Source organism: Geotrypetes seraphini, chromosome 6 (assembly GCF_902459505.1).
Source record: "Geotrypetes seraphini chromosome 6, aGeoSer1.1, whole genome shotgun sequence".
NCBI classification, from domain to species: Eukaryota; Metazoa; Chordata; class Amphibia; order Gymnophiona; family Dermophiidae; genus Geotrypetes; species Geotrypetes seraphini.
In genome coordinates, this window is record NC_047089.1 from 249564074 (window position 1) to 249586764 (window position 22691).

Genomic DNA, 22691 nt, shown 5'->3' on the forward strand with positions numbered 1-22691 from the left:
TCTGAAGATACACACCGAGACTTGACATCGGGCTCTATCTCCTGAGACAGATGTTGAGGAGATGGATGTCAATATCCAGAAGTGCTTCGAGAAGATGGACATCCAAAGGAACATCGAGGAGTGCACATGTTGACTGTCCGTACCTGACTCTTTCGATGACATCACCTACATGAGAATATGCTGCCTTCTTGTCTTCAGATAAATATTTGTGTTGGAGAGAGGTGGTTCTCTTCTATCTGCACTTCTGTCCTGAAGTGAGTGGCTGGCTATCCCTGGCTAACTAAGGCTCTGGCTTCAAAGACTTTGAAAGTTAAATTTGCCATTTAACTTGATTCTGGTTTTCTTTCTCCTATAGTGTTTGAAAAAAATAAGTTTATTTAAGTCTTTTGAAAGTGGAGGTTTTTTTCTGACTAGTGATAAAGGACAAGTTCCAACTGGAATTGCTAGTTTTGGAGGGTTTTCACCAATATCTTTTTATCTCTAATATATTTATTTAATGGTTTGATATTTTGGTAGAGAAGCCCCACCACTAAAGGGGAGATGGATTAAAATTTGGTGCTTCCCCTGACACCCCATCAGTATTCTTATGGCCCCCAACCTGGTACTTTTTTTTTTTTTTTACTGTATACCAGTTATTGTTTTATGCACTTCCCTCTCCTACTCTCCGAGTCTGCTGATGTGTGAATTTCATTTATGTACTTGTGTATCAGCATTGATCATGAATTGTTTGCTATTATTACGCGGTTATATAACATAACATAAGTTTATTTTTATATACTGCACAAATGCCTTTCGGTTCAAGGCGGTGTACAAGAATAAATTTTTTAAAAATTGTTAACGTTAGAGACAGGATAAACCATACCAGGATACATACACATTCCCCATCTATCCCAGATGGGATCACAATCTATGCTTAGTAGCCTAAAGGTGAATGGTAGGAACTATATGCATATAATAAAATAGAAATATTAAAATCACAATAAAGAAAGAAAAAAAATTGTTAGCATTAAAGACAGGATAAACCATTCCATGGTACATAGATATCTCATATCTGTCCCAGACGGGATCTCAATCTTTGCTTAGAAGCATAAAAAGTACATATAATAGAAGAAAACCGTAGAAAATCACTATAAAAGAAGAAATAAAAATGGAATGGTAAGGAAAGCAGAATTTAATTAAAAAAAAAATAATTTAAAAATATCCATAAACAAATTATCACCTTTAGGAAGATTGTGTATAAGTCAGGCACACAAGTAGGTCCCCAAACCTTGTAAAAGTTTACTTGTATAAAAAAGTGCTCTATTCCCTTTACCCTGAACTAAATGGTAAAAAAGTAGTGTTATAGGTGGTGAAAAAATTGAAAACTTAGGTTCCATAAAATGAGACTAGCATCAGAAGTATAAGCATTAATTGATAATGTTTGTTTGTTAAAAAAAAACCCATATATACCATAACACCCCTTGATTATACCATTGGAGCAGTTTACAAAATAACAAACAGAAAAGAACTCCAATTTTAAATAGAAAAGGACAAAAGAAAGGACGATCACTCAGAAAGGTAAACATAACAAAACTAACTATCAAAGATAAAACTAGTCTGTATGGAGGAAATTAGTACATTAGTTTGTTTTATGTGATTCTTTATAAAACACCTTTAATATAAGTCTTGGCTCTTCAAGTAATGTTTTTGTAGGAATGAGAGAACTACATCAGAAGAAAACGTCAGTGAAATTGGTTTTGCAGTAGTAAGAGTAGTAAGCAAGCTCCTGTATTCAGCTAATCGACATGTATTTATGTAGACACAGCTGCAAGTGTTGAAGACAAACAATAAACCATTAATATAATTGGAACCCTATTTCTTTTCCTGACACATATATGGCTCTGTTGTGTTAATGTGATGATTAAAAGCTATGGTGGTTTGAGCAGAATACTATTAACTTGTGATATAATGGTTTAACGGTTTACTATAAAACAAATAAAATATGGAATCTGTCAAGAAAGTGCTCTGTTCAAATGCAATTGGTTTCTTAGTATATAGTAAAAAGAACAAGAAGCTGAAAGTGATGCACACTTATAGATGAATTAGGAGGTCATTTGAGAAGGCTTGCATGACAGCGTGTAAATAGTGCGTCTAAGTAGCTACTTGTGTGTTATGTCACAGGGCTGTGACTGAGCCGGGTAGTGAATAGACGCCGACGTCTAGGGTTAGGCAGGGGAAAATACTCTCCCAAAAAGAAAGAACACTACCTACACCAACACCTCAATCCAGAACTAAAGCCAAACAGGGAAGATTTAGGCCGGAGCAAGAAAGTACCTATTTGTTTTCGCTTGTGTTAAAGAAGGGAGAACAATGGGTAAGGGGAACTAATAAGACGCAGGACAGTGTTCCCGGGGGAAGGTGCACCAGACATTCATAACATTCATGGGGGAACACAATTCCAGGCGACACCAGGAACATTCTAGCGCTCACTTTAGCCTGGAACAAGCAACACCTGTGGCCCATTATCCTGAGTCATATAAGGACCAGCAGCAGGGTTCAGAGGGGAGGCAGCCACTGAACCAACCCACACTGGAGAGGAAACAGAATGGTGAAGGAAGACCAGTTCCAAGGACACGCAGTAACATACCTCAGCCTAACACCCAGGTCAGACCTAGATATATGGAATCTGAAATGTTAGAGGAAGACTAGACCTTGAGAAAGTCATGGGACATCTATTAATATTCAGTTCCGCCCCCAATCCCACCCCAATCCTGGCCTAGCTCCACCCCCAATCCCACCCTAGCCCCACCCCCAATTTCTTCCATTCATTTTTCATGTACACACAATATCTTATTTCATAATGGTAACCATAAAATTAAAAAAAAACACAAAGCACCCTATACGCAAAGAAAATGTTAATTATCATTTATATTTGGGGATTTTCAACGATGTCACCTCAGTAACTAAAGAAAAATAGACAAATATAGTGCAAAATATAGACAGCAGATATAAATTCTCAAAACTGACACATTTTTATCTCTAAATTGAAAATAAAATCATTTTTCCTACCTTTGCTGTCTGGTGATTTCATGAGTTTCTGGTTGCATTTCCTTCTGACTGTGCATCCTTTCTTTCATTTCTTTCTGCACTCAGTCCCTTTCTATTCCCTCCTTCCTTCCTATGTCCTTAGTGTCCCCAGCGCCTCATTCCTATGTCCTTAGTGTCCCCAGCGCCTCATTCCTATGTCCTTAGTGCCCCCAGTGCCTCCTTCCTATGTCCTTAGTGCCCCCTTCCTATGTCCTTAGTGCCCCCAGTGCCTCCTTCCTATGTCCTTAGTGCCCCTAGATCCAGTGTCAGCTCTCCTTTGTACCAGGTCTCCTTCTCTCCCTCTCCCTCCTCTAAGAACATAAGAAATGCCTCCGCTGGGTCAGACCTGAGGTCCATCGTGCCCAGAAGTCCGCTCACGCGGCGGCCCAACAGGTCCAGGACCTGTGCTGTAAATTTCTATCTATACCCCTCTATCCCCTTTTCCAGCAGGAATTTGTCCAATCCTTTCTTAAACCCCAGTACCGTACTCTGCCCTATAATGTCCTCTGGAATTGCATTCCAGGTGTCCACCACATGTTGTGTAAAGAAGAACTTCCTAGCATTTGTTTTGAATTTGTCCCCTTTCAACTTTTCCGAATGCCCTCTTGTTTTTTTTTATTTTCTGAAAGTTTGAAGGATCTGTCCCTCTCTACTCGCTCTATGCCCTTCATGATCTTGTAAGTCTCTATCATATCCCCTCTTAATCTTCTCTTTTCCAGGGAAAAGAGTCCCAGTTTTTCCAATCTCTCAGCGTATGAAAGGCTTTCCATCCCCTTAATCAGTCGTGTCGCTCTCCTCTGAACTCTCTCGAGTAACGCCATATCCTTCTTGCCTCTCTCTGCTCTTCCTCAGGGGCTCTCCCCCTCTGTCTGCACCTCCCAAAATCCTGCTTCTGCCTCTTGTCTTTCCCCTTTGGTCCAGGCCTTTATCTCTCTAGTCTTTCTTCTACTTACAACCCCTCCTTCTCTGCCATTTACTTTCCTTCCTTCATCCCTCCTTCCTATGTCCCCTCACTGCCTTCCAGCCTTTGTCCCACCCCCTCCCAAAAAGCCTGCCGGCCTACCTCCCCCAAAGCCAGTCTGCCTGCCAAACCTCCCCCAAAGTCTGCCTATCTACCTCCCTCCCCTAGACCCAGCCAGCCAGCCTGCCTGCCTATCTCCTTCACCCCCCCTACCGCGGAAAATAAAAGCCTCTCTCCAGGCCCGATTTAAACTCCCCCCCCCCCCGGTCCACCGCCACTGCTCCTCTGCTTACCTCCCTGACGCTAATCGCGCCCAGAAGCCTTCTTCCCGACGTCAATTGGAAGCAAACTGGGTGTTTTATTTTATTTGATCCACCAACTCCAATTAAAGAACTGATAATCTGCTCAGTCAGCGCCATGTGCCTCAGGCTCTTTTGGCAAGTCCCACTTGGGCTCAGCCTGGCCTGATGACGCACGGTGACAAGCTTGTACACAGTTTTCAAGGAACACATTAACTCTTGCTTTAAGGCATGCTTATCAACTAACTCGGGTTGCCCAAACCTGTCCTGGGCAACCCTCAGATAATAGGATTTTCAGCATATCCACAATTAATTTGCATGAGAGAGATTTGCATACCAAGATAATAATAACTTTATTCTTGTATACCGCATTACCATGGAAGTTCTACGCGGTTTACAGATGAAGAGACTGTACATTTACAGTGAAGTTACATTTTCGGCGATGCTACGTTTACATTTTTGGCGATGTTACATTTACGGTGGTTATTTTACAGCTAGGTTACATTTGCAGAGAAGTTACATTTGCTGTAAGTTACATAGAGCGGTGTTACATACAGCAGAGTTACCTACGGCGTAGATACATACTGAGGTGTTCGATAAGGCAGAGCAGAGGCATTTAGTATGGGGAGTAACGAAGACAGGGTAATTAGTTGGATAGAGTGATCCATTTTGTTAAGCCATTTAGTGGCTGACAAGAATGGAGGAGTCTGGAGGGAAGTCGAGGTCAGAGGAGGTGGTCAAGGAAGAGGTGGGGAGAAGTTAGAGGAATTTGTCAAACAGGTAGGTTTTGATTGACTTCCTGAACATTTGGTGGGGGAGGGGGAATTGGAGATGAGGGCTGTGAGGCATTTGTTCCATTTGTCCGCTTGGAATGCTAGGGATCCGTCAATAAATTTCTTGTAGAGGCAGCCATTCAGGGAAGGAAAGGAAAACAGGTAGGTGTTTCGTGTACGAGAGGGGCCTGCAATTTCAAGGTGATCAGACAAGTAGATTGGTGAAGAGCCTGCTAAGATTTTGTAGCAGAGGCAGGCGAATTTAAAGATGATTCTTGCCTCCACTGGCAGCCAGTGGAGTTTAGTGTAATAGGGGCTAATGTGGTCATATTTTTTGAGGCCGAAGATGAGACGGACGGCAGCATTTTGAACTATTCTTAAACGTTTGATGGTGTTTTTATAGGATCCCAGGTATATGATGTTACAATAGTCCAGTATGCTTAAGATTAGTGACTGGACCAGAAGTCGGAAGGAGAGGTGGTCGAAGTGGCGTTTAATAGTGCGAAGTTTCCAGAGGGAGCAGAAACATTTTTTGACCTGGGCACTGGTATGATCTTCGAAGGTCAAGCATCTGTCTATGAGGACTCCAAGGATTTTTATGGTGGGGTTGATAGGATAGTCTAGGCCGTTCAATTTCAGGGAAGTGTTTGTTAGTTTGTGGGTAGGACTTGCCAGGAAAATTTTGGTTTTATCGGTGTTCAATTTTAATTTGAATTGTGAGGTCCATAGTTCTAATTTGGTGAGGACAGAAGAGGTGTATGCAAATCAATCCATGAATATGCATTTTGGATATCTCAAAAACATGACTGGCTGGGGTTCCCCTAAAACAGGTTTGGAAATCACTTACCTACTTATTTGGATCTAAGGTTTGCTTACCTCTCTGGTATTTAAAACAACCTTTACAGTCTAAAAATGAGCATTTTCTAGCATGACTTTTAAATTAACTTCCCTTGGATATTCAGTTTTTTAAAATTTGACATTTTTGAAAAGGGTAAACTAAAACTAAACTAAATCTTGGGTTTATATACCGCATCTTCTCCACAATGTGGAGCTCGGCATGGTTTACAGGAGTTGGGATAGAACGGAACTCCAATGGAATTATAGAAATAAGTACAAATCACCCTGGAAATTCCTAGACTCATATGTTCAATCTATTTCATAGACACTCCTCTCTTCTTCTTCTTCTTTTTCTTTACCTTCATCTTTTTCCTCATTTTATTCTTTTTCTTTCTTCCTTCAATTTCTCTTTCCTCTTATCTTTTCTTTTATTATCTTTTCATGAACAGTCCTAGTACTTTAGATCTTTTAAAACGATTCAATTCTACATTGCACAATATAACTGAATATTTGTTATACTAAATGTTTTGTTTTATTTTTTGATACCCTGTACTTGAACTGTTTCTTATATTTTTTCAAAAAACTCAATAAAAAATATTGAGCTTAAAAAGAAATAAGTACAAAGAGAGGTTAGGGCTTAGAGTACCAGAGAGGGGAAGAAGGTTACATTTTGGAGAATAGCCAAGTTTTCAGATGCTTACGGAATAGTTGAAGGGAGCTCAAGTTACAAAGAGGGGAAGTAAGATTATTCCAGAGCTGAGTGATTCTGAAGGGGAGGGAAGACCCTAGTTTACCAACATGGGATATGCCTTTTAAGGAGGGGAAGGATAATTTTAGTTTTTGGGTGGATCTGGTGGAAAGGGATTTGAGGAATTCCAGGATAGTGGAATAAAAAGAGGAAGGATGCCGTGTAGGATCTTGAAGGTTAGGCAGGCACATTTAAAGTGGACCCTGGAGATAACAGGAAGCCAGTGGAGCTTGGACAGGAGTGGTGAGACATGGTCAAATTTACTTTTTGAGTAGATAAGCTTAGCCGTGGTGTTCTGGACTAGTTGGAGTCTATGGAGGCTTTTCTTTGTTAGGCTTGTGGTGTTCTGGACTAGTTGGAGTCTATGGAGGCTTTTCTTTGTTAGGCTTAAGTAGATAGAATTGCAATAGTCCAATCTGGAGAGGATAGTGGATTGTACGAGGACGGCAAAGTGTTTTTGATGGAAGCAGGACCTCACTTTCCTCAGCATGTGAAGGCTAAAAAAGCATTTTTTTTATCAAGGAATTGAGGTAGTCATTGAAGGATAGTGAGGAATCAATGGTGATGCTCAAAACTTTGCTAGAGAACTCCAACTGTAGTGAGGAGCCTGGGATGGAGGTGGGTAGTTGGTCTAATTTAGGGCCGAGCCAAAGTAGTTTCGTTTTGGACTCATTCAGTTTCATTTGTACAGTGAGGGCCTGAGATTGGAGGTTCGTTATGCATGAGGAGATGTTCGCTGCGAGATTAGTGCGGTTCGCATCGGTCTCGAGGAGGACCAGGATATCATCGGCATAAGTGTAAAGTATTTCTAGGGGGGATAGGTGGAGGAGTTTCAGGGAAGACATATAAATGTTGAAAAGAATAGGAGATAGGGGGGAACCTTGCGGGACTCCACATGTCGGTTTCCATGGAGTGTATGAGGTGCCAATCTTGGTAAGAGCGAGAACATAAGAAGTTCGAGAACCAGTCAAGGACTGTAGAGCTAATGCCTATCTCGGAGAGTTGGAAGACTAGAATGTCATGATGGACAATGTCAAAAGCTGCAGAAAGGTCAAATTGAAGGAGAACAGCAAATTTATTATGAGAATGAAGTTGTTGAACCTTAGAGATTAGAGAGGACAAAAGGGATTCAGTGCTGAAGTTGGGTCTGAAGCCATATTGATAGGGTAGGAAAATAGAGAATCTTTCCAGGTAGGATGAGAGTTGGGAGGAAAAGATAGACTCTAGCAGTTTGGTTAGGAGAGGAATATTTGCTATTGGGTGATAGTTGGTTGGAGTGGAGGGATCCAGGTCAGCTTTTTTCAGTAGGGGGGTCAACGCAATATGTCCCATTTCTGGGGAGAAAAGGCCTGATAATAGGGCAGAGTTTAAAAGTTTGGTAAAAGATGTGATGGCCTGTGCGGGAATTTTCTCAAATAGGTAGGATGGGAATGGGTCCAAGATGCAGTTGCAGGATTTCAGTTTCAGGCAGAGTTTAAGGACTTGCGATTCAGATACTTGCTCAAAGGCAGTCCAGGATCTGTTGACTGGGATAGGGTTGGAGACATTTGGGGTAGGGTTGGGAGTGGCAGACACCAGAGAGTTGTAGGAGACTGCAGGCGGGAAGGAGCTTCTTAAGGTGGTGGCCTTTCCATTGAAGAAGTTTGCTAGGACATCGGCTGATGGAGAGGAGGGAAGCATGGAAGGGTCGTTTTTAGAACTTAAGGAGCGCCAGATGTTGAACAGCGCACTATTCTGGTTGTTTGATCTAGAGATCTTGTTACCATAGAAGTTCTTCCTTGCTTTTTTGAGTATAGTATTGTAAAGCTTAATGTACAAGTATAGTATTGTAAAGCTTAATGTACGAGCGCCCACCCCCGCGATCCGGCATCCCCCCCGCTCGCGTTGCCCCCCCTCCACCGCGATCCTACTTTCCCCCCCCCCGAGCACGTCAATGACACTAACTTTACCCCGTCTTGGCACCAGTGCTGGTGCCCGAAGATCCTCCCTCTTCTGGCGCGGCCTGGGCTGGGCGATGCGTCGGAGATCCTCCCTCTTCTGGTCTGGGCTGGCTTTGAGCATTTGCGCATGCTCAAAGCCTTCTGGTCTCGCTCTCAATCTCGGAGAGAGTGAGACCAGAAGGCTTTGAGCATGCGCAAATGCTCAAAGTCAGTCCAGCCCAGAACAGACCAGAAGAGGGAGGATCTCCAACGCACCGCCCAGCCCAGGCCGTGCCAGAAGAGGGAGAATCTTCGGGCACCGGCACTGGTGCCAAGTCGGGTAAAGGAAGTGCCATTGAAGTGCTCGGGGGGGGGGGGGGGGGTGAGTAGGATCGCTGTGGAGGGGGGGGGCAATGCGAGTGGGAGGAGGATGCCGGATCGCAGTGGGGGGGAAGCCGGATCGCGGGGAGGGGTTTGGAACAGCATCGGATTCCTCAAGGGGGGGGAGAATGGAGCAGCGCCGGTAGCCTCGGGGGGGGGGGAGGAACCAATCAAAGCAGTTTCCCTTACTTCCTATGGGGAAACTTGCTTTGATATACGAGCATGCTTCTGGAATGAATTATCTCGTAAACCAAGGTTCCACTGTACAACCCTTATCATCGATGGGTAGAATAAGCCTGTATAACATGTTGTTAATACCACTCTGGCTGTAAATTTTCCAGGTACTACCCTTGTTCTTAGCTGGGTCATAAGAACATAAGAATTGCCACTGCTGGGTCAGACCACTGGTCCATCGTGCCCAGCAGTCCGCTCACACGGCGGCCCTTAGGTGCTCTAAATGAGTCCAGCCTCACCTGTATATGTTCTAGTTTAGCAGGAACTTGTCCAATTTTGGCTTAAATCCCTGGAGGGTGTTTTCCATTATAACAGACTCCGGAAGAGGGTTCCAGATTTTTACCACTCTATGGGTGAAGAACTTCCTTACGTTTGTACGGAATCTATTCCCGTTTAACTTTAGAGAGTGCCCTTTCGTTCTCTCTACCTTGGAGAGGGTGAACAATCTGTCTTTATCTGCTAAGTCTATTCCCTTCAGTATTTTGAATGTTTCAATCATGTCCCCTCTGTCTCCTCTTTTCAAGGGAGAAGAGGCCCAGTTTCTCCAATCTCTCACTGTACAGCAAGTCCTCCAGCCCCTTAACCATTTTAGTCGCTCTTCTCTGGATCTTTTTGAGTAGTACCATGTCTTTCTTCATGTATGGCGTAAGCTCATTCAGCTGGTTCAGTCATTTCTGTGGAAAGGGAAATATGCCAGACTTTCTTATAAGACTGCAACTAAACCTGTGTATCAGGGAGGGCAGGGATTGTTGAATTTAGAGTATATATCTATAAGTTGTGGCATGAGTCATATTAATGGCTGGTTCAGGGGTACTGTGGACTTTACTAATACAAACCATGACTTATCATTGTTTAAAAGAGAACACTGTAGTGCCTATTTACATGTTACCTAAATTGGAACACTCTTTAATAGGTAACTACTGTATCCTCTATAATAAAACCCTAAGCGTGCATGCGCACTGGAAGTGTGAAGAGATCGAAACCGGAGCCAGTAACACCGTCGAAAACTCCGTTACCAAAGGATAGCAAATGGGAAGAGGAAATGTTCAAAGAAATCAAAGCAATTAAATAAATTGTTTTGTTGAACTGCAGAAAATTAAATGATTTACAAGATGAAGTATCTACATTAAACAGGAGAACGGAGATTTTGGAAAATAAAGTAAACCAACTGGAAAAGAACGTGGAGGGGTTTGAAATTGAAAGGAAGCAGTTTAAAGAGGACAGAGAGAAAATAGACTTGCTTACCAAGGAGCTAGAGGACTGCTCGAACAGGATGAGAAGGTCTAATTTGAGAGTACTAGGGGTACCGGAAGAGGTGGAGAAAGGGAACCCGATTTCCTTTTTAGAAAATTTCATAATGAAAGTCCTGCCTTTTAAATCAAAACATCCAATCGAAATAGAGAGGGCACATAGAGTGCCTATTAGAAGACCTGATAAATTTGTTGGACCTTGCTCGCTAATTTTTAAACTTTTAAGATATCAGCACACACTAGAGATCATTAGGCTAGCAAAGGAGAATCAAAATCTGCGGTGCCAAGATGCCAGGATCCACATTGTTCCAGATTTTGCAAAATCCATGGCACAGAGGAGGAATCAGTTTTTAGATTGAAGACCTTTATTAAGAGAAATTGGAGCTAAATACGGTCTACTGTATCCAGCAGTCATGAAAGTAACAGTGGATAATAAAACACTTAGCTTTGACAACCCTGAGAAGCTAAAGAAGTTTTTAAGTCAAAGGGAGCAGCCTATGAATGAGTAAAGCTGAGCGGTTTGAGTTGATCCTTTTTTGGACTTGTGTTTATTTTTGATTTTATTATAAGTATTTGAATTGGATTTTTCAATGTTATTTAACTTGTAACGGTAAAAGAACCTTCTTAGTTTGACGTGGAGATTTGGAATGCATTCTGAGTTCTACAATTACTAGACAGTAGTTTTAATTTCCTGGAAGGGGAATTGCTTGGAGTAACCTAATGCAATGAACATAAGTCTGTATGGTGGATTTTAGCACATAAAACAAAAAATGATTTGCCTTTGGCCCATTGCAGGAGGTTGTAATTAAACTGGTGCTGACTTCTCGGGTTGCCTAAGTAGATTTCTGCGGAAGCACTATATGTATGCCTGTGATTAGACACGTTAACTCTGCAGTGTCTTCGCCATTCCAACATAAGCACCCAAATCATCATTTTACGGACATAATGTGCAGGGCTACCAGATGTGCTTTACCACCTTTCAGAAAATTCAGGATGATAATTAGAACCTGCGATCATGCCAACTTTATCAAATAGGAGGACGTAAATAAACTGGCGCTGACTTCTCGGGATGCCTAAACAGACTTCGGCAGAAACACTATAAGTATGCCGGTGATGAGACACGTTAACTCTGCAGTGTCCTCGCCATTCCAACATAAGCACCCAATCAGCATTTTACGGACACATTGTGCAGGGCTACCAGTTGTGCTTTACGGAGCAGCCTAATAACTTAAGAGACAGCCTGCTGCATGGCAGATACCACCTTTCAGAAAATTCATGATGATAATCAGAACCTGCGATCCGGCCAACTTCTTGTCAACAGTAGACTCTTTGGTTCTGACCCTTGTCCAGGCCTAACAAAATATCTTTTGGTTTCCTTCAAATGCAAACCCATTGAATATGAAACCAAATCGTTGTGTGAGGTCTCAGAGTTGAAAATCCATTGCCATGAATCTGAGTTCCTGAACATCTAGGAAGCCATATATGGCTGATGGACATGTGACACAGATATCTGCCTGCCAGGGGATAATAGCATTCCTCAGTTTGATTGCTTGTCCTTTGTGGATTTGGAAATTTGATTATTGAGTTGCTATGGCAAACAGAAATGCAACTTCCTTGTCTGCCTGCTCAAAGTAAAGTAACACCTTACTGCTCATTATGCCTGTATGCCCAAAATCATACTTTCATCGGTTGATCCTAGGGTCTCTTATCAAAAGTCTTCTTTGGAGCATTAAGATGGGGAATATGATATAAAGTATGACCCTCGAGGATCCCGATTTCTTGAGACAGTTGGGATTATTCCTAGTATCTCTTTGGCTACATTTGCTAACATTAGAGCTCACCCAGAACGTGCTCCCCTGCTCTTTATGTGTAGTATCTGCATAGGCCTAGCCTTCACTTTTTGTGTCTTAGTGATATGTGTGTCTTGCCCTGAGATTATCCGGAACATTCACTGAGTGAATGGCCACCTGCTGATGGAATGTGACCAAGATGATAGCAGCAGCGAGGAGAGCGATGAGGAGGCATCTTTTAGAATTTGTCTTTTCAGATGACCTTCTGTGATTGTATAAACCCGCCTCTGCCTATAACTCTTTGGATGCAGCTGAACTGGCAGAAAGGGTTGAACACAGGGTTCAGATTAGGCAGGAAATATGGATGAATAGGGCTTCAGTTGCATTCATTCCAAGATGAATTGGCCCATAGTGATGATGAGAGGCCTTACCTTGCACAAAGAATTCAAATGTTTATTGGTTTTGGAATCATATTAATTTCATTTTGTTTTTCATTGAAATTCATTGGCAATGAAAGAATGTATTTCTTTATGTTGGATTAGCTAATGGTTTTTACATGATTTGAAAGAAATGGTTATTAGTTATGAAAATCTATTAACATATATACTTTCTTATTATTCACTCAAGTAATATATTTCATTAATTAAGGTTAAGGTTTTTTATATGTGGTTAGTTAATGGATTATACACGATTAGGAAGAAATGGATATTATTTATGATAATCTATAAATTAACATTTTCTTATTATTCACTCAAATAATATATTTCATTAATTAATGTCAATGTTATTTATTTATTGATTGTTCAAGTAATGTATTTCATTATTATTGTCATTGGTATTTGAATAATTAGGGTTGTTTTGTTTGGGGGGTTTGGTTAAGGTCATTGATATATATTTAAAGATCTTGATTATATTAATGATAAGATATTTATATAACATGATTAGTGTATTACAAAATTGATTTATAATTGTGGTCTGTTGGGGATTTATCTTGATTCACCTGAACTTATATGTGTGGTTCCAAGTTATTTAGGTCATTATTTAGGGAGGGGAAGGGTGGGATGGGTATTAGTAAATGGTATAATAATAATTGGGGGAGGTGTATTACTCAAGATGAATTGATATGGAAAATGGCATATAATCATACTTGAATTTTTTATTTATTCTTTGAAAATAGGAAGAGATTTTGAATAATTATTATGTATAATGGAGATTAAAATTTTTTTACTTAACGTTAATGGCCTCAATCACCCAGTAAAAAGGAAAAAAATGCTTACATTCTTGAAAAAACAGAAGGCTGATATATATTATATACAAGAGACGCATCTATTGGATATAGAATCAAAGAAACTCGAAGGGGATTGGGTAAAGCACTGTTTTTTTTTCCCCCTGCAGTTAGGAAAAAAGCGGGAGTTGCCATTTTAATAAGTAGTAATTGTTCAGCTTCTTTTCAACTGATAGATTCTGATCCTTTAGGAAGATGGATTAAGGTGGAAATGAGAATGGGAAATAATACCTTGACTTTGTTTAATGTTTATGCCCCTAATTCGAACCAAAATGATTATTTCAAGAATTTACAACAAATATTACTCCCACTGGCTGCTTCTAATTTAGTTGTAGCTGGAGATTTTAATGCTGTAATGGATCCTTTTTTTGGATAAAAAACCAAGCAAGAATATGGGCTAGAGAATTTGGTGCAATCTTGTGATTTAAAAGATATATGGCGAATACTTCATTTCAATGATCAGGAATTTTCTTTTTTTTCACAAGTTCATAAGTCTTTTTCAAGAATTGATTATGTTTTGGTTTCAAATTCATTGGTGCAGCAGGTAATACAAGCTTCCATTGATCCAATTATTTTGTCGGATCATGGAGGGGTCTGGATCAAATGTAGGTTGGATAAACAGGATACAAATAGATCAATTTGGAGATTTGATAATACATTGGTTGCGGATTCAGTTTTTCTTGAAGAGTTTAAGGTAAAGGTATCTGAGTTTTTCCAAATAAATACTTCAGAGGATATTAGTACCGAAATACTATGGGATGCTTTTAAAGCTACTATGAGAGGTCATATTTCCTATTCGGCACATATTCAAAAACAACTTGCTAAACAATTTACTGATTTGGAAAAAGAAATTAAATATTTGGAATCTAAATTAGTTGATAAATGGCAGCAAGATACTTTACTAGCTCCTTTAAAGGTAAAAGGGAAGTATAATGAGATTTCTTCAAGATTGGCGAGGAAAGATTTGTTTTCCCAGCAAACCTTGTATTATGGAAGTTCTAATAAGGCGGGAAGACTACTTGCAAATTTTCTTAAAGCAAAAAAAAAAGAAGAGTAAAAATAATAGTAATAAAAGATGAAAATGGAAATACACACACTCAGATTAGTAATATTTTAAGTCAATTTCTTAATTTTTATAAAGATTTGTATTCTTCCGAGTCTTATGATGATAAAGTTCAAAATGGTGTGGAATTTTTAAATTTATTAGAGGGTCCAAAACTTCCTGATCATATAAAAAGAAGTTTAGATGAACCTATATCATTAAAAGAATTAGAAACAGCGTTGAAGTCTCTTAGAATTGGATCCGCTCCAGGTGGGGATGGTTTTACAGTGGAATTTTATAAAACATTTCAAAATTCTTTACTACCCCATTTATTAAATTTATATCAGTTTCAACTAAATAAGGGTTGTATTACAGGTACTATGAAAGAATCTTTGACTATTGTTTTGCCAAAGCCAAATAAAGATCCCACTTTGGTCTCAAATTACAGGCCGATATCTTTAATTAATGTGGATGGAAAATTATTAGCTAAAACTTTGGCTTTGAGATTGGCTAAGGCTCTCCCTTTCATAATTGATGTACACCAAACTGGGTTCATTGTGAACATTCTTCTAGTAACACTAGATTGGCTTTTCACACATTAAATTTAACTAAAAGCATGAATGAACCGGCTTTTGCCATATCTTTAGATGCGGAAAAAGCATTTGATAGAGTGGAATGGAAGTTCATGTATCAGGCATTGGAGTGGTTTGGTATGGGTTTGGGATTTATTCAAATGATTCAAACTTTGTATAGCTCCCCTATGGCAAGATTATATATTAATAATAATTTATCGGATCATTTTCAATTGCATAGGGGAGTTAGACAGGGTTGTCCACTATCTCCTTTGCTTTTTGATATAGTTTTAGAACCCCTGTTGTTAGCTATTCAACAGGCAAAGGGATACAAGGTATTCCTTGTAATGATTGGGAGTATAAGTTTTCTGCTTATGCCGATAATATTTTACTATATTTGAGAAATCCTTGTCTGTTAGAATTGATAGAAATGTTTGGTAAATTTTCAGGTTACAAAATAAATTGGAATAAATCTGAAATTCTTCCACTCAATGTACATTGTTAAAAAAGTATGTTTGATTCATGATTAAATGCCATTTTTCTATTAATTATACACCACTTAATGTTGGGTGGGAGGAGGGTTTCAAATGTAGGGTTTATGATCTTATAATGAACAATGGGATTGGGGAGAGGGTTAAATTTACATTTATATGATATAATGATAAGATGTTCAAGTGGTCTAATTAATAATGTTTATTATGAATTTTTGTACACTTGATGAAAGTTTAAAAATGAATAAAGAATTTTTAAAAAAAAATGGTTCTAAAGCAAAATTCTCTATATGTAGCATTATGTACCACCATCGGTAACTGTGTGATCAAAGAATCCAGTTTTTGTGCTATCACAGTAATATGCAACTCGAGGCCCATTTTATTGCTATAAAAGTAGTTTTTAAGGGGCCACAGAGCAATAATGGCTTTAAGTAAACTAGAGAGTTGCGCGGGGACAGAAATCACACCCGTCCCCACCCGTCCTTGTCAAAATCCCACCCGTCCCCGTGAGGAATCCCCTCCGTCCCCGCCCGTCCCTATAAACTTAAGAAATAGTTATTTCATTTAATTATGCTATTGAATTAAAGGCTCTGGTAAAGACCCATTTACAACTAAGCAAAGACACTTTATTAATTTGGAAATATTAATTGGGAAGAATACATACTTTGTAAACGGGTTTCGACCAGAGCCTCTAATGTAAATATAAAATATAAATACTCAGTTGATGAGAACCCCCCAAGCTGTCAGCTGAGGACTTCCTTTGCAGTTGGCTGGGGGTCCCTTCTGCCAAGCTTGACAGGCAGCAGTAGCATCCCTGAGTCACAGATGCTGGCACCTCAGTGACTCATGGATGCTGCCAGTGACTGCTGTGCTTGGTAGAGGGGAGTTCTGGCTGTCTCTAGAGGAGGTCCTCTGCTGTCGGTGCTTGGGGATCCCCACCAGTCACAGCAAGGGTCAGCAAATACTTCAACACTGTAGAAATAAAACCAGAAATGCATTTCCTTTTCTTTTGAACACAATACAAAGACATTTGCTATATACATTTCCCAAAGCTAACATATTTTAGTCAATAAATTCCGTTTTTTACCTTTGTTGTCTGGAGACTTATTTTTCATAAAGTTGGTCCCAGTTTCTTTTTTCCGCTTTCCCATCTTCTGTAAATTCTTCTGTTGCTGTCCATTGGTTCCTCCTACCATGATCCAGCATTTCGTGCCTGCCCACCAGCCCCATGCCCAACATTTCTCCTTCTATCACCCCTCTCCAGCACCATGCCACATCTCTACCTCCATTCCCTTCACCACTATGTCCAACATTCCTCCCTCTTGCATCCATTTCAATCTGTCCCACTGTTCCCTTTACACCACAATATTTCTCCCTCTCATCTGTACCTCACTCCCTCCCTATGACCAAAAATTATCCTTTCTTCCATTCCCGTGTACACAAACATCTCCTGTGGCTATATGATGCGTTCTGGCTATCAAATACTCGTACTGTTGGTCCTTACACGTGTGATACATCCCAAGAATGTGGACCTGCAACACAAGCCAGTGAGCTGTAGAAACAAGATGGATTTTCAAAAATCACACCCTATAGCCCTGGCTCTTCAGTTCATTTTCTGGGGGAAAAAAGTGTGTGATACTGGAACTATATAATCTCTAGTGAAACAGGAGGTAGCACCGGGCAAACATTGATCATACAGGATATTGAACAGTCCTTCTGTTCAGTACTTCTGGCTGTTACATATCGTTTCTTTGTTATGCTGGAAAACATTGATTACAATGCTGACATTAATATTTTTCTTTCCTTGCATCCTTGCAACCTAATCTCTGTGTCACTTGTTAAATATTGCCCACTCTTGCTTAAAAGATTTTTGACCACTGACTAAAAATAACCTGAGGAGAGCTGCCAATGGCTATAAATTAACCTTTGACTGTGTAACAGCACACAGTCAGAAGACCTTCCTTGCCATTGTTCTGTGACCGATGGAAGCCAATTTCTCATAAACAACCTTTTCTGGATTTAATCTATTTGCTTTCATTCTCTGCTTTGAAAATAATGGGGCTTGTTTATTACGGTGAATGCCCTGTGCAGCCTAGAACACTGTGGGCTTACATGAGGTTCTAAATGTGCCTCCTCAAACGGAATGAGAGGGAATGGGTAATTCAGGGAATGCAGCACTCTTTAAAAGGAGCTGTACAAGTGACTCTGATAATTGCCAATGGTTGAGAAATGATTTTATCCTCTGACCCTTTAACCACCGAGGACAGCTTTGTAAGATAACCCTTGAATATTGGAAGCCCACCCTATGTTTTTTCAAATATGGTTTCAGCTCTCTATTCCCAAGTTCCAAAAACACTCTCCCTCCCCACCTTTTGTGTTCTGCCTCCCAGCCCTCATTTTTAAGCAAATTACCAGTCAAATGGAGCTCGAGCCGCAAGGCTCGTCTATTTCCTGCCTGCACTGCCCCAGCACACATAGCTGAACGGAAGCCTTCCCCGATGTCAGCGCTGACGTCGGAGGGAGGGCTTTGCTTAAGACCTCCCTCCGACGTCAGCGCTGACATCGGGGAAGATTTCCGGTTGGCTGTGTGCTGCGGCAGGGCAGGTAGGAAAAAAAGACGAGCCTCGCGGCTCGAGTTTCCATCTAACCCCGCAGGATCCCCGCGACCCTAGGAGGAGTCCCCACGGGATCCCCGTGACCCAAAGGGGGAACCCATGGGATCCCCGCAGATCCCGCAGGATTCCCCTCGTCCCCATTCCCATGCAGCTCTCTAATGTAAACTAGTGCTGCCTGATTCAGGAAAAAAAATTTCGATTTGATTCAGCCTATTGAATTGGTTATTCGATCCGATTTACCTGCCCAATTGGGTGTTTTGTTTTTTTTCAAACATCCTGGTGGGTTTATTTTAGAGCCTCTTCACCCCCTTTGCCTTCTCCTAACCACATTTTCAGACCCATTATTTTTCCCCCCCAAAGTCTGGCATATGCATGTCTCTTTGAACCCCCCTTCCCTCCATGTACTTCTATATCAGGGCCCCCTCCCCTGAAGATCTGTCCCCCCTGAAGGCCTGCATCCCACCCCTGAAGGCCTGCTTGTGTCCCCCCCCTGAAGACCTGCCTGTTTGTTCCCCCTCTTGAAGGTCTGTCCCCCCCCGAAGGCCTGCACCTCCCTCTGAAGTCCTATTCCCCCTCTTGAAGGCCTGCCTGCCTGCCTGTCCCATCCCCACCCCGAAGGACTGCTCATCCCCCCTCCCCGGAAGGCCTGCGTGTTCCCCCTGGCATCCGGCTTCCCCCATGGCCTCCCCGCACCATTTACCTCATAGGGCAGTGATATCAATGGGGATATAATAAATAGATCTTTTTCAGGTTTGCAGAACAGTAGCAATAACATCTCCCAAGTAACTTTTCTTCCTTAAGCGTGACCTTTCAAGAATTATGCTGTAAGACCAAATAGGGAAGGACTGTCCATTGGAACTGGACCCTGAATAAAAGAAGGCCTCTGTAATTAGGTAGAAACAGTGAAGGAGCAATCTTTAGCTGCTTCATATCTACAAATCAAGGACATTTTGGCCAATCCAGAGCTACAGGGATCATTCTCCTTAGATGACTGCTCCTTGATCTGCTAAGGTGAAGAAAAACTCTATTGGAATATCTTACCTGCTGACATTCAGTAAGTCATTTCATTATCCTTCTCTTTTACTTTTTTAGTTCAATACTCTGCTTTTTCACCAAAGTCAATAGTATAGCCTTTAGAATCTCTGTTAGGGTTTTTATATAAAAAGGTATTTTAGGTTGCAATTCAGAGCATAAGATCAGATTAGGGCACTGATAGCAGTTGAGGATAGTCTTTGTTTAGTGTTTAATTCCCTCCCTCCCTTGCTATCACCCATTCCTTGCTTGATCTCTGATTTATAGGCCCTTGAACTAATTATAAGGCTAAAAAAGCAATTAGCTAATCTCTATTAACTAGCAATTAGCTCTTAAGAAATAATCTAAGAATTCCTGGGAGACTAATCTACCAATTACAACATTACAAAATAATAATAAAACTTAAAATATTACCATAGACCGGTGTCTCTCGAACTTTCTTGAGCTGGAGCATACTACAGGTAGTGGCCACAGCTCCAGTCACCCGGAAGTATGCGGACATTCATGCGCGACATCATCATGTTGACATCTGTGCATGCGCAGAGGCCCTCCAGATGGGCCCTGAGATGCCAGTAGGGAAAAGGGCCGGAGAGGAGAGGCGCTGGTGCCGGCTGATTGCCTACAGCAGTGGTTTTCAACTACTTCAAGCTAAGTACCTCCTAAGTCTAACAAATATAAACTGAGTACCCCAACCACAGACCTCCCAAGCTCCGCCCTAGGCCCACCCAAGCTCTGCCACAGAACCCACCCCCTTTACTAATTGTAATGCAATTTTTTCCATTCATTTTTCATATACACAGAAGATATAAATTCTCAAAACCGACACATTCCAATCACTATATTGAAAATAAAATCATTTTTCCTACCTTTGTTTTTTGGTGACTATTTTTCTGTGCTTTTATGTTTCCAGTGCTTTCTTATCCAATAACTGTGTTTTTCTCCCCTTCTTCACTTTCTGCCTTGTATCCATCATTGGCATAAACTTAATATTCAATTTTTCTGCTTTCTTCTCAAAATCTACTTTTCCATCCCTTCCCTTTCTTTCGTCTCTCTCTCTCTCCCTCCCCGTTTCCATGGTATGACATCTCCCCCCCACAGTAGTCTAACCTCTCTCTCCTTCCTTTTCCCTCTTCCCAGTCTGGCATCTCTCTCCTCTCTTTCCCAAAATCTGGAATCTCTCTCTACTACTACTACTATTATTATTCCTACTGCAGAGTTTTTGGATTTTCTTTTCTTGTCTTATTTCTATAGCGCTACCAGACTCCCCTCCTTCCCTTCCATTCCCTGGTCTGGTATCTCTCCCTTCCTTTAGTCATCTCTCCTCCTCCCCATACTGTAACATTTCTCCTGCTCCCTGCAGTCCACTTCCCTTCCTACTTTCTGGCCCCCTCCCAGTCTAATATTTATCCCTCCTTTCCACAAGTCCAACATTTCTTTCTCTCTTCTTCCTGTATGTTGCTTCCCCTCCGGTCCACCTTCCCTCCCCCAACCAACTTCTCTCCATGAGCCCAACTTTTCACTCTCTGCCCTCGCCCCCTTTCCACTGAGTGTGACATTTGTCCTTCCCTCCTTTCTTGTCCTCCCCATCCATCTCGCCGTCTCCATGAGTCCAACACTTTCTGCCTCCTGTATGCTTTTTCTCTCTCTCTCTCCTTGCCTCTTCCCTTGAGCAAATCCCTCCTTCCCACTCTCCAAACCAACATGCTCTCTCCCCATGCACCATTTCTCCCTCTCCTCTGCCCCACGTCCATTTTTCCCTCTCTCATCACTTTCACTCCTCCTGCAGCAGTTTTCTTTCCTCCCCCCCCCCCTCAGTCCGGCATATGCACATCTCTTTGGACCCCCCCCCCTTCCCTCCCTCACTCCATGTACTTCTATACCAAGGGCTCCCCCAAAGGCCTAATTAATTGCTATTTTTAATTGTAATTTTCAATTAACAGCACCAATTAAGGCTTATTAAGTTAGGCACCTAGATTGGCTAAGTGCATCGATTTAGGTGCCTAACTTTAGGCATCTTTTATTGAATCAGGGCTTTACAGAATAATTCTGGAATAGATGCCCATTTTGCACTAAGCATAGTCTCACATGATACACATGCATGATTAAATGAACATGCTGATCTTCAGAGAACAGTATTTTTTTTCTAATACAATTTGAGCCAGACAACTCACTTTTAAAAATGCTTATGAAACACTTACCATGAAATGAGGTTGTGTTAAAATACGCTTTAGCTCTTTTGCGTCATTGTTCTCTGGATAACATGAAATTTCTTCCAATACCTGCAAAACAAACCATACAAATATCAATTTAATTAAATTTTCACTTGCAAATCCATGAAACTCCAGGAATCTATTATATTTTTCTCTGTGTCATGCCACTGGTGTAAATCAGTCATACTGTTGGTAAGAACAACATCTTAATAGAAGCACAGATATGAACACATCCATGTCAATGTTTTTAATGCAAAAGGCTTGTTTATGAATACAAATTGAAGGTGATCATGCTCAATTCAAGATGGTGGCTCCTAAATATTCTCAGTATTTTCACAGTTATTTCCCGCGAAATGCTGGAATGGCAGGGTAAGACTGCAGCTAGAGCCCCGTAAGTTAATACCTTCCTGTGGCTGGCCTGATGGATGTCTTTGCAAGGATGAGCGGAAATACAGAAGGGTCGGTGAGAGGCCTACTCGAGGTACTGGTGGAGATTCCCTGGGCTAAGATGCTATCTTAAGACCTGACTATAGAGCACCTCCTCACAGCCACAGGACAGAGGCTCGCTGTTGAGGGCATTGTCTACATCAATGCCAGAAAGTGCTGTAGACGCTGACTTGTCTGGGACTCAAGCCAAGTTAGCATTGGCATCAGAATTCCCAAAGTTGAAAGGGACTCTGAGAAAATCTCTGCACAAGTTTCATCTGTGGAAGGGGTGAGAATTATTTCTGGGCAAGATGTGGAAGAGACAGTGCTTTTAACAATGCCAGCTCTGCACATGCCAGATTTCCTGACTACCAATCCATCTGAGGTAACCTTAGACCAGGGGTGCCCAATACGTCAATCACGATCGACTGGTGGATCGGGAAGGCAACGCGAGTCGATCTCTGAGCCCATCTCAGGCTCCGTGATAGACTCGTGTTGCCGTCCCAATCTACCGAGCCGATCAGCCTTCCTCTCTACAATGTCCCCCACCGCCGCCTCAAGCTCTCCTTGCAGAAGCGTCGGGCTGACCAGAATTCTGCTCCCCTACGTCAATTCTGACGTCGGAGAGGAAGTTCTGGGCCAGCCAATCGCTGCTTGGCTAGCCCGGACCTTCCTCTCCGCGTCAGAACTGATGTCGGGGAGCAGAATTCTGTTTAGCCCAAAGCTTCTGCAGGGAGAGCTTGGGGTGGCGATAAACCTA

General features: G+C 41.4%; 1 protein-coding gene and 1 pseudogene across 11 annotated transcripts in view; one reads left to right on the forward strand and one right to left on the reverse strand.

Annotated features, from left to right (window-relative positions):
* Positions 1-22691, reverse strand: part of CASK (calcium/calmodulin dependent serine protein kinase) — a 770397-nt gene that overhangs the window by 262741 nt on the left and 484965 nt on the right. For all 11 annotated transcript variants that reach the window (XM_033947671.1, XM_033947669.1, XM_033947668.1 and 8 more), the window contains exon 13: positions 21494-21574. In XM_033947671.1, coding sequence (XP_033803562.1) covers positions 21494-21574 — 81 coding nt within the window. The remainder of the gene's footprint in view (positions 1-21493; positions 21575-22691) is intronic.
* Positions 11278-12658, forward strand: LOC117362297 (annotated as a pseudogene).